This window comes from Esox lucius, chromosome 19 (assembly GCF_011004845.1).
Source record: "Esox lucius isolate fEsoLuc1 chromosome 19, fEsoLuc1.pri, whole genome shotgun sequence".
In the NCBI taxonomy this organism is placed as follows: domain Eukaryota; kingdom Metazoa; phylum Chordata; class Actinopteri; order Esociformes; family Esocidae; genus Esox; species Esox lucius.
The window spans coordinates 30,446,082-30,462,582 of record NC_047587.1 but is presented as its reverse complement, the minus strand read 5'-3'; the positions used below and the strand labels follow the sequence as shown (position 1 = coordinate 30,462,582).

The 16,501-nt window shown below is 44.2% G+C and overlaps 1 protein-coding gene across 4 annotated transcripts; it reads left to right on the top strand.

Moving 5' to 3' along the window:
* Nucleotides 1-2,993: 2,993 nt before the first annotated feature.
* On the top strand, nt 2,994-16,414 carry mov10l1 (Mov10 like RISC complex RNA helicase 1). 4 transcript variants are annotated; one of them, XM_020056642.2, is made up of 25 exons: nt 2,994-3,049; nt 3,849-3,957; nt 4,075-4,262; nt 4,570-4,732; nt 6,336-6,448; nt 6,737-6,924; nt 7,837-7,971; nt 8,137-8,529; nt 10,131-10,328; nt 11,072-11,186; nt 11,290-11,467; nt 11,563-11,633; nt 11,733-11,824; nt 12,754-12,812; nt 12,899-13,057; nt 13,223-13,395; nt 13,625-13,771; nt 14,064-14,185; nt 14,267-14,366; nt 14,518-14,664; nt 14,792-14,965; nt 15,241-15,390; nt 15,536-15,643; nt 15,801-16,033; nt 16,154-16,414. In XM_020056642.2, coding segments are annotated over exons 2-25 (3,501 nt in total). In that variant the 5' UTR covers nt 2,994-3,049; nt 3,849-3,863; the 3' UTR covers nt 16,155-16,414. The 4 variants fall into 4 exon arrangements, with proteins under 4 accessions (XP_019912201.2, XP_010896494.2, XP_012994445.2 ...); XM_010898192.3 differs by lacking the exon at nt 2,994-3,049 and adding an exon at nt 3,386-3,493; XM_013138991.3 differs by lacking the exon at nt 2,994-3,049 and having other exon boundaries at nt 3,507-3,957.
* Nucleotides 16,415-16,501: the final 87 nt, after the last annotated feature.

The following is a 16,501-nucleotide window of genomic DNA, read 5'->3' as shown; positions in this document are numbered from 1 at the left end:
TGGGGAATAGTTGTAATCTCATTCCAAGAAGTAATTCCATATTTATTGACTCCAAATCATCTAATACAGTGAGTGGTCTACCTATCTGACTTGGACAGTGTATGTTTCATAATCACAAAAAGCATAAAAAAAACTATTTCTCTCCCATTGAGTGAGAGAGAATTTGTTTAAATGCCTGTTGGAGAGCATATGTCCTTTCACCAAGACATTAAATTCACCTGACAATTGTGTCAGATCAAGCAACCGATTCAACAGTAAGTTTAGAGAATTTTGGAGTATGTTTAACTGGCCACACAACTGCAGACCCTAGTCGCAAAGATCTGTAAACAATTCCTGGAAGCTGAACATGAAAATTGTACCTGCTAAATCTCCAATACCTATCTGTCCCACTGCATGTATTGTAATTTATTGTTTATATTTGAACACATTTATTTTTACATTATTTGATTTGTTTGTGTACTTTCTTGTGGCACATTTGAATGCCTTTGTCCAGGTAGTCCTCAAAAATGAGAATTGTGACTTACCTGGTTAAATAACGGTTTAATAAATGTCATAAATGTTTGGGATGCTTAAGATGGATGTGTTCGCCAGGGTGTTCCAGTTCCTAACAATATCCAGCAACTTTGCACAGCCATTTCAGAGGAGGGATAACTTTCCACAGGCCATAGTCAACAACCTGATCAACTCCATGCAAAGGGATGTGCCACGTTTCATGAGGTTATGTTCGTCACAACAGGCTTTTCGGACAAACTTTCCTAAATTTAAAAAAAGGTATCTGTCACCACTTCCCGTTTGTGGTGTTCCGTCTTCATGGAGGCCCTAGCGGCTTGATACTTCCCCCTACAGGTCACCTTTATATCAAATCAGAATAATATCTTGTTTATACATGTAAACAACACTGTATGTCCAGTTTATGCAGGTAAACAACACTGTATGTCTGGTTTATACATGTAAACAACACTGTCTGGTTTATACATGTAAACAACACTGTATGTCTGGTTTATACATGTAAACAACACTGTAGGTCTGGTTTATGCACGTAAACAACACTGTATGTCTGGTTTATACATGCAAACAACACTGTATGTCTGGTTTATGCATGCAAACAACACAGTATGTCTGGTTTATACATGTAAACAACACTGTCTGGTTTATACATGTAAACAACACTGTCTGGTTTATACATGTAAACAACACTGTATGTCTGGTTTATGCACGTAAACAACACTGTATGTCTGGTTTATGCATGTAAACAACACTGTATGTCTGGTTTATGCATGTAAACAACACTGTATGTCTGGTTTATGCATGTAAACAAAACTGCATGTCTGGTTTATGCTTGTAAACAACACTGTATGTCTGGTTTATGCATGTAAACAACAATGTATGTCTGATTTATACATGTAAACAACACTGAATGTCTGGTTTATGCACGTAAACAACACTGTATGTCTGGTTTATGCATGTAAACAACACTGTATGTCTGGTTTATGAACGTAAACAACACTGTATGTCTGGTTTATGCATGTAAACAACACTGTATGTCTGGTTTATACATGTAAACAACACTGTATGTCTGGTTTATGCTTGTAAACAACACTGTATGTCTGGTTTATGCATGTAAACAACACTGTATGTCTGGTTTATGCATGTAAACAACACTGGTTCATGCACTGGTTTATGCATGTAAACAACATTGTATGTCTGGTTTATACATGTAAACAACTCTGTATGTCTGGTTTATACATGTAAACAACACTGTATGTCTGGTTTATGCATGTAATCAACACTGTGTGTCTGGTTTATACATGTAAACAACACTCTATGTTTGGTTTATACATGTAAACAACACTGTATGTTGGCTGTCGTTGACACATTTGTCTGTATTGCTCTCTATTTTAGTTTTCTACTGTCGTTTTCACGTCTAGACATTATATGGACTCAGGGGTGCCGGATTCCGTTTACAGTATATCACACAAACACCCTGCCGACTACACAAAATCCCGCACAAACTTAAGTTTTACTATACAATAATTTCTGTAAATTGTTCTGCCCAAGCCCTTTTCTCCCCGCATACTGTCATCTAACCTCCTGGGACCCAGCAATTCAATTTTGTCCTCTGTAGGGACATCACTTTCTGGTCTGTAACTGTGGGCCAATACATGCCACAAAGTTAAGTGCTAATGTCCCTTTAAAATTACTTTTTGGGCTTTTCAATTATGTCACGTGTTGGGGATATGGCTTTGTCAACTAAATTGTTGTCTCTTGAATATGGCTTCAATCTCAACATGGACATTTTATGGCAAGGACAAAGGTCTCTAAAATGTTGTAATAACTATTTTTTGTTTTTTTGAATAATGTTTCTAGTAAGTAAATATGTCAGGAATATTTTAGAGGTTTCAGAGCAGTGCAATACTTGTTTTTACCTCTAACATGAGCTTTGTTATACATTTCCCCTGTACTGGACACCTAGATCTGCCAACTGTGTTTATCACAATATTTTTTTACTCAATAATGTAGGTGACAGATCATTGACGGACCAACTCCTGGATTCAAAGAAGGACTGCTTCCTCCAGTCTCATTCGAAATGAAATTTCTCTTGATGGAAACTGTATAATTCAATTAAATGAAAAGCATGATTGTGTTAAAATAAGTCAATAGGTTTAAAATGTTAAAAAAAAATTAAAATGCATATTTTACTGTCTCCACTACAGTGGTCACTCAATAAGAAATATATAAATATATATATTGTCATTTTTTTCATTGCACCATGTTTTCTTCACCCCAATCACCTATAAAATGTAACAAAAAATTAAATGTTTTGCTGTGTCTCAATTGCTCAAATGGTCAGGAAACCTCAGCATCTGGAAACTGTCTATTATCTATTTCCATCTGATGGTATGACACCTAGTGGTCTTTCTGTGTACATTACACATAGGCAGTATGGGTAGCTCCCCATGTTTACAACACAAGTGTCAAATTATCCAACGCTCTCCATGTCTCCTAATCGGAGATATTTTCTGGTGAAGGAATGAACATCTGGCTGTAGGTGAGCAAATAAAATGTTACTGTCTTTTTAAATTTCCAGCATCTCTTTTTAAATGTGGAGGTGTAGTAGATTCTTCCCTTAATTTTTTAATCAACAGATGCAAATCTGTATTCCCAGACGTGAAATCGAAATATAGAAAATTCAGTTTTCCGATTTAACGTCTTTTTAAAGTATATTTCTGGGTTTTCACAATGAGTTGAGTATATATAATGAAAAAGAAATGAAAGCATAATAAAAAAAAAATCATATATTATTTAATTTACTCTTTTATTACTTTTTAAATGAACGATAATTAGCATAACGTTACATTTCTGCATTCAAATCCATTATCGATATAGTGCACGCAAACAGAGGCAACTCTTTTTTTTCCCCTGGCCGCGCGCTGTCCATTAACAGGTGGTAGTTCTTGAAGAAATTAAGACCAGCGATTTTTCTGCAATTAAGGTACTATAGAAGGTTACGGTTAAGGTTATTGTATAGGTGTTATAGCAGGCTAGCGTAATTCGTTTCTTTCTGCACCGTGTTGCATTTGCTTTATGCCAAATGGTAACAAAACAAAGAGTTTGGCAAGTTCACTGTTGTACAAGTAGCTAGCTACACTAGCTAGTAGCTGACAATGCTCAACTACTTAAAAACGATTAGTTAGTAACATGCGCTAGTTCATAGCTAAATGATTTGCAATTGCAATTGTTAGTTGAGCATTGTATACCCAATCAAGATCACACACACTATGTTAATTAGTTTGACCAAGTCACATTATTTTGTTTACTTCTGTCCTGTTTAATAAAAAAATCTTCAGCATCTTATAGCAGACATGGTCACAGCAGTACAGTGTGTGCTAGCTAAATTGCTGGGCCCCCTATGGAGGAAGGTAGAGGTGGATGAAGAAGACTGTTTGTATGAGGCAGGTAAGTCTACACACAAGTTTCTCAATGCTATAAAGCTGGGAGGCGAGATCATTGACGTTTTTCAATCAGGAGTATGTAACCCTGTCATGGGTGACAAAGTGAATTATTTTGTGTCAGCTATGGAAGAGATCCGCCAGCTGCGATGCAGTGTGGTGACCCAGCTGTGTCAGGACTATGGCATGATTGATGATGCTGTCTACTACACCACTAAAGAGGTGCTGGGAGGCGTACCGCTCAGAGTTGGGGACGTTGTCAACGGCCTTGCAGTGAGGGACAGTGTCCAAGGAGGTTGGAGAGCATTGAGGGTGAGGGTGAACTGTACCTACGTCCCAATGTTATATTATCTTAATATATAACATTATCATGTGATGATATGTCCCCATCTGTCTGATTTCAAATGTTATTTTATGTATATCATGCCCTTAACCAATGACCGGTGAACTTACTTGGCTATTAGCTTTCAAAAACGTACATTAAAACAGTGATGAGACACTTCAAGTTATGTTTCCAGTGAATGGAGACCGATAGGACAGGAGGCTGTTGAAGAGTTATGGGACACGTCTGTTTATTTTTTATTTTTTATGTACCTTGGCCCAATGTTTTGTCCCTCAGGTGGAGAAGAACAGTGATGCCTGGGAAGATGGAGGGGGAGGAGCCATGCTTGAGGCAGACAGCAAACAGCTCCGTCCTCTGATTGGCACTGTGACATCATGTGACAAGGATGGCGGCTTTATCAATCAAACCACTTTCTTTCCACCAAACGCACTTTGTGAAGGTATCATCAACAATATTCGTTCTACTTTTCCATTTCTAATCAACCAACCTGCCCCATATACTATATTGGGTGTCTAACCAAAAATAAATTGACCTACGGGTGATTCACCTTGTGTGATCTTGTGAAAATCAATTGTCCAAACATAATGTTTCTATCATTATTTCTATCCTAATAAATTATTGGCTTTTCCTTTGTAGGCTAAAATAATCAGTACAGGCCAGTGGGGAAAATGGAAAGGTGTCTGAAAAGGTGCATCACATCAGTTTGATCAGATGCGTTGCGAAAATTACATTTAATTACTATTATTCACTTTCCTGTCAAACTCATCGTTTCTCTTTTCAAATCTCGAGGAAAAGGTCAATGCAAGTGTAATTTTGTTATGGAATTTGAAACATTTTGTTTACACCTCATACTAAAGGAGACATCTCTAATTAATTCTGACTTTGTCATTAGCTGAATTACTCCCTTTACAGCTAACTTGTTATACTGACTATCTTTTGGTCCACAAGCTTACAAAGCTGTAAAAACATGTACTTTTTTACATTCAAAAGTATTCAAGTATTTCAAATGTCTTATTGATTCCCTATTCTTTTCAGTTTTCACATTTGAACAGAAACTGATTGAATTTGAAAAACTGGGATTCAGCCTGTCTCCATTTGCCGTTGTTTGAGGGGGATGGAGAACAGGGTGCCACCTTTCTATTTGACCACAGAAGCTAGTGCGCCTTTTATTAACTAACAGAAATTCTGAATTTTAGCATACACTTTTGTATGCATCCAGAGTAATATCAGGTGAATAAATGTTATGAAACCCTATTATTCCACAATTACTGCAAATGTAGTATGGACATTCTGTGATGTTACAATCCAAAGATTTTTCCAAGTTCCCTTTCAGTGAAAACTTCTTATAGATTTCTCACAAAAACAACTGTATCTCTGTGAAGCATACATCATCTTGCTCTGGAGAGCCTGCTTTACCTAGACTGGGCTCCTCCAACCATTGACCTTCTGAACATAACCATGTGACCGCCCTCTATGACAACAAATGTTTGAACTGTGCTATGTACTATTTGGATAGCTCCATTGACAACATTTTAAGCTAGCTGTGGAGTGAGCTTACGGTATTTTTCTGAACTCTGTCTTCACTCAACTTGTTACACAGCAAGCTACTCCGGCCGTTAAGTTGAGCCCAACTGCCGTTCTGTGTTGAAGTGACTAGTGAAACCGTATCAGTACCAGTATACTGCTAACAGCTGGCTTCCTCTACTGTCCGACTACCCACACTGTTTTCTTTTAATAATTTAATGATACGTTAGAGAAAGACCCCACTATGAAACAGACGTCAGCATACTGCTAACAGCTTTCTTCGTCCAATGTTTGACTGCCGCAAACCGTTTAAAAAGTTTATAATTTAATGATATGTTAGAGAAAGACCCCACTGAAGAATCCAGGACAAGAATAATTATATTTTTCTTTATTTTATAACTTATGTGTCGTGCCAGGCTTATGTTCAGGCACACTAGGTAGAATGGGTGGACACCCTATACGTTTACCATTTTAGCCTTTTGTCCCCAATTTGATGGTTCCTTGCTCCCTCTGGTCAGGTTTTAAACCCATGAAAGGGGACTGGGTCCAAGCGCAGTACTTCATTAGTCCCACCCAGTGGAGCAGCCAAGCCCGCTCTGTGTCTCCCTTACGCTACCGCCGCATGGACAAGGTCCGTTTCTCCTCTTCAAAACTATTTATCAGTTTATTATTCTTTGTTGGTATAGCATTACAAGGAGAAAATTGGGGGAAAGTTCAACCCAGAGGCAAAATATAGATTTTATGGCAGTTTGGTTTAAAAACCTTTCATGCCACAAATAAACCTAACAGAAAATGTCGCCACTAGATTGATGGCTTGAGGAGCTGACAGATACATATCCAGTATGTCACTCTTTGAAGTCATTTGATATTAAGGACAGCAAGTCTCATCTTTTTCCCTGCTATCTGCTTCCCCAACCAGGTACGAGTGTCAAGTGTGTTTGGCAGCAGTGGGGTGGTGGAGGACAGTGTGTTTTTCAGCCTGGATAACCTTCTGCTTCCAACTGGGTACCATCCCTCGCCTGGGGACCTGGTCAGTCTGGTTGTGTTGGAGAGCAATCAGTCCTTCTACTGTTGGAGGGCTCTGTGTATGGCTCCCAGTGAACACAGGTAAACCACCACTGGAGAACTCTGTATGGCTCCCAGTGAACACAGGTAAACCACCACTGGAGAACTCTGTATGGCTCCCAGTGAACACAGGTAAACTACCACTGGAGAACTCTGTATGGCTCCCAGTGAACACAGGTAAACTACCACTGGAGAACTCTGTATGGCTCCCAGTGAACACAGGTAAACTACCACTGGAGAACTCTGTATGGCTCCCAGTGAACACAGGTAAACTACCACTGGAGAACTCTGTATGGCTCCCAGTGAACACAGGTAAACTACCACTGGAGAACTCTGTATGGCTCCCAGTGAACACAGGTAAACTACCACTGGAGAACTCTGTATGGCTCCCAGTGAACACAGGTAAACTACCACTGGAGAACTCTGTATGGCTCCCAGTGAACACAGGTAAACTACCACTGGAGAACTCTGTATGGCTCCCAGTGAACACAGGTAAACTACCACTGGAGAACTCTGTATGGCTCCCAGTGAACACAGGTAAACTACCACTGGATAACTGTGTATTACTCCCAATGGCACCCCAAGCAGTACTCAAGTTTGAGTATTTACGCTTAGGACGGGCTATGATATGCATAGGTCTAAGGTGCACTTTCTTGGCACTAAGCAGACTGGAGTAGCTTCTTACCTTACTGGCCACTAGCTGATGTGTAACTGCAAACACCCATGGTTGATGCAAATTGGCCAGCATGGCTACAGTTGGATGGATGTGATGGAATTGGAGGAATATTGGAAAAAAAAGATGAATGCACACAGCAAACTGGCACCATAATAATACTGTAAAAAATACAATATATAATCATAATATTATTGCAATGTAACTTTCAATACTAACACAGGCTGGTGAGAAACAAGAGCTGGGTCACTGACCACTGCCATTTTGTTTTTACCTGACAGTATGGGTACCAGGACCATGCCAGAGGCTAATTTTAGAAGTCTCCTGGAAGACAAGGGAGGCCTGGTGATTGAAGACAAGACCTACTTTGGGACTCTGATGCTGGGAGATAACCAAGAGATGGTGCTCTGGATACAGTGAGTTATCAATTGACTCTGCATTAAAGGTGTAAATACCATAGAAATATTAAAGAAACTTTCACCCCCATTTACCTACCAAGACTGGCTGGTTATCATTAGTGATTAGATGGAACTACAATGTGTCCACCCACCAATGGCAAATATTCTCTCTTCTCCTCTCAGGAACCGTGGTTCTGAAACCCATAAACTGACATGTTGTGAGTTGTCTGACTGGGACTCAGAAAATCAGTTTAGCTTTGGGAGTGCGACTGACCCACCGGGACAGAGAAAAGGAGCCCTGCAGCAGCCTGTTTTAACCCAGGTTCTGGGTGGGGGTATTCTGGGCTTAACCAGCAAGCAGGCCCACATGTTTGGCCCGTCTCTCTGCCTGAGATCTGGGTCTACTTGGCCTATGTCACAGCTCAATGCTGATGGGATGACGAGTGAGATAGATGGAGATGAGAATGGAGAGGGCCATCAGGATACTGTTCTTACGCCTTCCATACGGACGGAGAAGAGAGACGCAGAGATCGCGCCAGGGGAGAAGCTAAATGTGCGAGTGAGCTGCCGAGCGAAGTAAGTCACTCAGCACGCCGCTATGATGTAGACCTAATCTACATCTCAGTTTCACTCAGCAAGCCGCTATGATGTAGACCTAATCTACATCTCAGTTTCACTCAGCACGCCGCTATGATGTAGACCTAATCTACATCTCAGTTTCACTCAGCACGCCGCTATGATGTAGACCTAATCTACATCTCAGTTTCACTCAGCACGCCGCTATGATGTAGACCTAATCTACATCTGTTTCACTCAGCACGCCGCTATGATGTAGACCTAATCTACGTCTCAGTTTCACTCAGCACGCCGCTATGATGTAGACCTAATCTACATCTCAGTTTCACTCAGCACGCCGCTATGATGTAGACCTAATCTACATCTCAGTTTCACTCAGCACGCCGCTATGATGTAGACCTAATCTACATCTCAGTTTCACTCAGCACGCCGCTATGATGTAGACCTAATCTACATCTGTTTCACTCAGCACGCCGCTATGATGTAGACCTAATCTACGTCTTAGTTTCACTCAGCACGCCGCTATGATGTAGACCTAATCTTCATCTGTTTCACTCAGCACGCCGCTATGATGTAGACCTAATCTACATCTGTTTCACTCAGCACGCCGCTATGATGTAGACCTAATCTACATCTGTTTCACTCAGCACGCCGCTATGATGTAGACCTAATCTTCATCTGTTTCACTCAGCACGCCGCTATGATGTAGACCTAATCTACATCTGTTTCACTCAGCACGCCGCTATGATGTAGACCTAATCTACATCTGTTTCACTCAGCACGCCGCTATGATGTAGACCTAATCTACATCTGTTTCACTCAGCACGCCGCTATGATGTAGACCTAATCTTCATCTGTTTCACTCAGCACGCCGCTATGATGTAGACCATCAGTCTGAACTGTCACCGGTAGTTAAAGACTCCACTAAGGGCAATGCCGTCTCTCTAAAAGCACCCCACCATCCTCCCACTGTAGGATGCTGGGACCACTGTTCCGTGTCGTGGGTCCCCATGGCAGGAAGCTCTTAGAACTCAGCTGTTAAAAAACAGAATAGACTCGGTTGTGAGTTTTTAAATGGGACTCCGATTCTCTGGGAGAACTAAGAGATTGTGCTGTGAGGCCAACATGCACTCAAAGCAGCTGCTTTCTGTCAGACATTCTACAATGCTGTGGCGTCCTTTTCTCCCTGTTAGAGCAGTCGACGTGTTCCCTACTGACAAGCCTTGGGTCTTCCCCATGTATCGTGTTCTCCAGCTAATAAGCATGAGTGAGCTTACAGGCCCCCAACAGACCACAAGGCGTTGCTACAAACAAAGCTGTTACGGTATTTATCCCAGAGATGGCTGCATTAGTAGCTGCATTTTTCTGCAAAGAATTTGACAGGATCAACAACACTGTCATCAAAAAGATCCCGTCAGTGCAAATTAGGGATAAATGCTATTTATGATTAGAATATAGGATTTCTTTTTACTAGATTTTTCTGATGTAAATTGGTGTAGAGTTGATTGAGATACCTGTAAAATGAACTACCACTACTGCTGGCCTACTAATTTTCTCAGTTTTTCTAACTACTGTTCTTGTAACTCTCCATGCTACTCTAGGACCATTGGGCGTTGTGCAGAGCTACTGCTGCTGCGCTTCTCCTCCTTCACAATCGGGAGGCTTCTGGAGGTCACAGTGGTCAGTAAAGAGGAGAGCCTTCTCCAGCCATATGCTCCTTACTGCCCGGCAGCAGTCCCAGTGAACCTTCCTCGGGCTTCCCAGGTGGTCACACTGATGGCTTCACATCCACCTCAACGGTAAATGTCCCCCGACAGTCTCTCTGCTCTGTGTTACGTAGTTTGATAGACCTTCCCCCGACAGTCTCTCTGCTCTGTGTTACGTAGTTTGATAGACCTTCCCCCGACAGTCTCTCTGCTCTGTGTTACGTAGTTTGATAGACCTTCCCCCGACAGTCTCTCTGCTCTGTGTTACGTAGTTTGATAGACCTTCCCCCGACAGTCTCTCTGCTCTGTGTTACGTAGTTTGATAGACCTTCCCCCGACAGTCTCTCTGCTCTGTGTTACGTAGTTTGATAGACCTTCCCCCGACAGTCTCTCTGCTCTGTGATACGTAGTTTGATAGACCTTCCCCCGACAGTCTCTCTGCTCTGTGTTACGTAGTTTGATAGACCTTCCCCCGACAGTCTCTCTGCTCTGTGTTACGTAGTTTGATAGACCTTCCCCCGACAGTCTCTCTGCTCTGTGTTACGTAGTTTGATAGACCTTCCCCCGACAGTCTCTCTGCTCTGTGTTACGTAGTTTGATAGACCTTCCGCCGACAGTCTCTCTGCTCTGTGTTACGTAGTTTGATAGACCTTCCTGCAACCGTATTTCCATAATGCTGTTTGCCTTGACCAGTTGGTGACACTCTCCATCCATATCTTTTTTTACTGTTGTTACTCGTCCCGTGTTGTACAATGCAAATGATGAGTTTGATCCACACCTCCCCTATGTGGCGTGATAATGTGGCTATCATATGAATTCCTACACTTACTTCACAGCCTGATTAAGCGCCACCTCCCTAACTTCCTGGGTAACTATCCAGTTCCCCAGGCCCTACGAGACTGTGTCGAGGCCAACGGAGACGTTCTGGTGGCCAAGCCCTGTCTAGGAGAGGTGAGGGAACCTCGAATTACCTCACAGGCTCACATCTTCTGTCATCAGTGCATTGCTGTTTTTCTCTAAATGTGGCCCCAATTGTGGTCACTCTCTTTGCCAGACCCTGTCCATGGCCAACTTTGCTCCCCGTTTCTCTTCCCTGTTGTGGCTTGAGGAGCTGAAGGCTGAGCAGGAGCTCAGGGAGTTCAGTATCAGCGGAGCCCTCCTCAGGAGAGGCGCGGTCTACCTGCACCTGGAGGTGCTTGGCTTGGCCGAGGGAAGGCCGAGTCTCTTCATAGGTATGTGGCGGGTTGGGACGTGGCGCTCCACACAACCCTACTGTAACACCTGACTCGTACCTGCCGTTGGATCTGATGTTTTGTCCGCTCTTAAGGGGACAGAGTGGCTCTGAAGAAGCCTGTCAGTAGAGACCTGGTGATGGAGTACATTGGTTACGTCACAGAGGTGCGCCATGCTTTTTGATCTGCTCAGCGTTTTGTTTGCAGCTCTGATGTTTCTCCTCGGGTCTTGTTAAACAGTCACTCTGGTGGGCCGCATCCACAGATCCATGAAGAGGATGTGAGTTTGAGAGTGAACTCTGAGTTTCAGCAGGGATACCTGGGAGAGCCTCTGGACGTGGAGTTCTCCTTCAACAGGTACATGGCTTGTCCTGCTCCCTGGGTAGGAGCGGTCAATGTCTGTGCATAGCTCCTCTGCCTCTACTTAAGGGTTGACCTCTGGTCCTGTATTATATAGGGCTGAGCGATGTCGTCTCTACCACCTGTTCAAGCAGATGGAATCTGCTATTAATCGATTGATTCCTGGCCTGTTTGACAGTTCATTAGTTTCAGGCTGAGTGATAGTGGTCTCTCTGAATTAAGTCAGTTGCAGAAAATGCAAGAACATTTAGTTTAGAATTATTAAGAGTAATCATTTTATCTTCAAAAATAAAAAAATAATTTAGTCTTTTTTTAAGTTATAAAGAATGCATAAAAGCCCTAATTTGTATGCTTGTGATTGTTGTTGCCTTTTACATAACACTCACTGTTCTTAGCCCTGGTAAATAAAGTTCTTGAGACAACACAACATTGCGGGTGTGGGAGGGGGATTGCGCCATTCAAGGATGTTAATCAGCCAATATTACTAATAGCATATTCTAGTTTTTGTCATGGTAACATTTACTGCCAGTATATTTACCTATAGAAATACTCTAATTGGCCAATAGATGATTGGATGGTTGATCACAAAAGGGGAGAGTAAAAACAAACGTAAACCCATTTAGGTATTGTTCTATTGCATTTAGTTAATATTCTAGCTACCACATACTGAGTGTTTCTGAACATGAAAGTATACAGCCTGTGGCAAATGGGGAACTCCGGGAATGGGTGCTTGTGAACTGGCGGAACCTGGGCGCCTGGAAACAAGACGCAGGTTTTGAAGTTGTGATTGTTGTCAGCGTTGATGATGGCCATATGTCATCGTCGATAGATGACTGTCGTCCCATCGCCCAGCCCTATTGGCATATACTATGTGTATCATTCTGGAGGTTCAGCGATCTGTGGGTCGTGGATATGTTTGTTGACAGGTTGACCATGAGGCGATGCCACCTAGCCCTGGACCAGACCAGGCACTTTGGAGATAACGGTGAGCGTGGGCTGCAGTCTACTCACTATATGTTCCCTGTCTGGTGCTGCTCTGACTGTGTGGGTCCTCTCCTCTTCTCCTCCCAGTTTTGTTCCCCACAGCGCTGGTGCTCCAGGCTCCTGTGTGGACAGGAGAGTGGGGTCCAGAGGAGTCTGACAAGAAAGAGGAGACGCCCATAGCGGACGGGGTGAAGCTGTCTGGAATCTCAGTCGACATGGTGTCAAAGGCCACGCAAACCAAACCAGGTGATAACAGCATCGGGGCTCCTTCATTCTAACAGCTGCGATTCTCTTCATGACTACAGCCGCTGAAGTGTCATGCATTCATTGTAACAGTTGTGAAGGTTGCTGTGACAGGCCGGCCAGTGGTGCCCGTGGGAATGAGTGTTGAGTCTCTTGTAATCGTGTCAGATTCCGGACGACCCATCCCCAGCCCGGGGCAGTTCTTCAACCGGCAGCTGAACCCGTCCCAGAGGGAGGCTGTGAAGCGCGTCCTGGCAGGAGAGTGTCGGCCCACGCCATACATCCTGTTTGGACCCCCCGGGACCGGAAAGACGATCACCCTCATAGAGTCCATACTGCAGGTACCACGCAGCCCGAAATACGTAACCAGAACCACAATGGAAGAAGTGTCTTTTTAATATATTTTTTTAATGTTGTCCTTCAAACACTGCTTGGCCCAGCCGGTTTGGAGTGACCGTGCGGTGGGGTTTGGACTGGTGGTGTTGATTTTATTGAACCCGGCATGTTTATTGTGACTGGTTATTTCCGACCTTTGCCCTCGTCGTTCCTGGATGTGTCGTGGTCTCGTAGGTGTATCACCGCCTTCCCTGTAGCCGCGTGTTGGTGTGCACTCCCTCCAACAGCGCCGCTGACCTCATCTGTGTCCGGCTCCACGACAGCGGCTTCCTGAAAACTGCCAGCCTGGCTCGCGTCAATGCCTCCTGCCGTCAGGAAGAGGTACTGCGCCACAAACGCCGCAGGCATTTAAGAAATTGGATCAAGCCTACCCAAGATTATATACTTGACTAAAACCAAAAACACTATTTAGTAAACCAAAAATGTAACCAATTAAAGGGATTTTCATTCATTTTCAGTGATCAATCACTTTTTTTTGTAACAAACTCTTTCGGGGGAAAAGTGGGCAAACGTCCTCTGTAATTATACTTCCAGTCAACTAAATTGTTTTTCCAATTGCGTTTTCCAGTGTTTGCATTTTCTTTTCTGTATCTTTCCTCTTCATCTCCCATAGGCCATCATAGAAGTTCTAAGGCAGTACTCCCGGGCTGGGGAGGACATCAAGCAAGCCTCCTTTCACCGGATTGTAGTCAGCACCTGTTCCAGTGCCGGCATGTTCTACCAAATTGGACTGCGGTAAGGGACACAGTGGAGGTGGGCTCCCTAATGTCTACCTCATAATCACAGTAATAAAGGCTCCCTTATGTGTCTCCTCAGCGTGGGTCATTTCACGCACGTGTTTCTGGATGAGGCCGGCCAGGCCACGGAGCCAGAGGCACTGATCCCCTTGGGGCTTCTGTCAGAGCAAGACGGACAGGTGAGACTGAACCCAGAACCGGCTGAACGCGGACTGGTACCTCTACAACCACGATACTGCAGGGACATAGCCGTTAGCGAGGATTGCTCCTAACTGACTTGTAGCCTCCTGACCAAGAAGTAATATCCACCACCACCCCCCCACCTTTCAGATTGTTCTGGCCGGAGACCCCCGACAACTGGGTCCAGTTGTGAAGTCCAAGCTGGCTCAGGCGTTCGGTTTGGGGGTGTCCTTGTTGGAAAGACTGATGGCCAACCCTCTGTACTCTAAGAATGGTGGGGAATATAACCCCCTGCTGGTGAGTGTGCGCGAGCGTGCGCGCACACACTTCGTCTTTGTCAACATGTCAGTAGCACAACAGATTGAATCCTTCGACCAGCATTTTATCTGCCAAATATATATATTTTACATGTCTGCTCCCGTAGGTGACCAAGCTAGTCTATAACTACCGTTCCCACGAGGCCCTCCTGTCCCTGCCGTCTAGACTGTTCTACGGGGGGGAGCTGTGTGTCAGGGCCCAGAGAGCCATAGTAGATTCCCTCTGTCACTGGAGCCGTCTCCCCACCAAGGGATTCCCCTTGATTTTCCATGGAGTCAGGGTAAGGGCTCGCACTCATCCTCTGTCACTCCCCCTCTGTCCTTTGCGTGCTTTTTCTGAGCTGTTTTCCTGTCCTGCTGTTTTTACTCCTCTGCTCGCTGCCTTCTCTCAGTTTGAGAACATTTAGACTGGTCCTGGATAGCTGCAGGTATCGACCGGGTCAGTTCAGTGACTGCTGTTCCAGCTCAATCAGATCCTGCATTCAACACATCTCTTCAGGAGCACAGTTGTCTAGATGTGGAACACCAGTCATGTCCGCCATCTTTCCCCTCTCAGGGCACAGAGATGAGGGAGGGAAACAACCCGTCGTGGTTTAACCCTGCCGAAGCCGTCCAGGTAATGCTGTACTGCTGCCAGCTGGCCAAGAAGCTCTACCACCCTGTGGCACCCTCTGACATCGGCATCATCGCCCCCTACAGGAAACAGGTGTGTATGACATCGGGGCACCATTCTGTTTCAGTTTAGCGGTAACCCTCTTCAGTGTTGCCCTGATAAAAGGCCTCTCCCTTAACCCGGAACGCCTGTCTCCCTTAACCCGGAACCCCTCATTCCCTTTGAATCCTGTCTCCAGTCAGAGAAGATCCGAGTGCTGCTTCACAGGGTAGGCCTGTCTGACATCAAGGTGGGCTCTGTGGAGGAGTTTCAGGGCCGGGAGTTTCTGGTCATCATATTGTCCACGGTAACGTTTCGTCATTCCCCTGTCCAGTCAATGTTGAGCCTTTTGATTCAGTTCTCCCTTTTAGAGGTTCTTGGGTCTGTTCCTTTTCAGTACACAAAATACATCATGAAATAAAAAAAATAGTTTTGCTAACACGAAGGACCTCCTGTTGTTCCAGGTGAGGGCGAATGAGTCAGTGCAGGGTGACGACCTTCAAAGCACCCTTGGATTCCTGTCTAACCCAAAGCGCTTCAACGTGGCTGTCACGCGTCCCAAAGCCCTGCTTATCGTCGTGGGCAACCCACACGTCTTAGTCAAAGACCCCTGCTTCCACGCTCTCCTCCAGTACTCTTTTGAGAATGGGGCCTTCCTGGGCTGTGATCCCCCAGCCTGTCTCAAGGCTTCCCAATGGTGTGCTCACATACGCCACACGTCCACACCGTGTTTGGAGTTTTGAGTCGAGCAATGAACTTCTGTAGCTTGAACCTGTCAGTTATTACACACCTGTGTCTTTTTGTTTCCTCTCCTCAGAGCTGCTGCCGAGAATGAGGAATGAGTTGGCTGCTCTCAAGCCTGCCCGGCTGCCCAACAGTCCCTGTTCTATGTGTTCAAAGAGGTTTCTTACAGTTGTTACGTTAACATGACTTGGCTCTCTACCATGTTCTTAGACACCGTGAAGTCTTTGGAAAGATAAGGAATATGTAGAACTTTAGCAATATGTTTTCTCTTCTGATTAGTGGACCGTCGATGCAGTTTTCATGCAATCCACTAGGTGGCAGTAATAAATCTGATGACCCAAACCTCTGGTGTTGATTTGTTTTCTAATTTGGTTACTGTAGTTTGACGCCAGTGTGTGTTTGACTTTGTACACAATGGTGT

Bases quoted from the DNA above. Each gene is read 5' to 3' on its own strand.
- mov10l1 (XM_020056642.2), top strand. From the start codon at position 3,864: ATGGTCACAGCAGTACAGTGTGTGCTAGCTAAATTGCTGGGCCCCCTA. The intron at 6,925-7,836 runs GTAAACCACCAC...TTTACCTGACAG, and splicing joins ATGGCTCCCAGTGAACACAG to TATGGGTACCAGGACCATGC. The intron at 14,665-14,791 runs GTGAGTGTGCGC...CTGCTCCCGTAG, and splicing joins GGGAATATAACCCCCTGCTG to GTGACCAAGCTAGTCTATAA.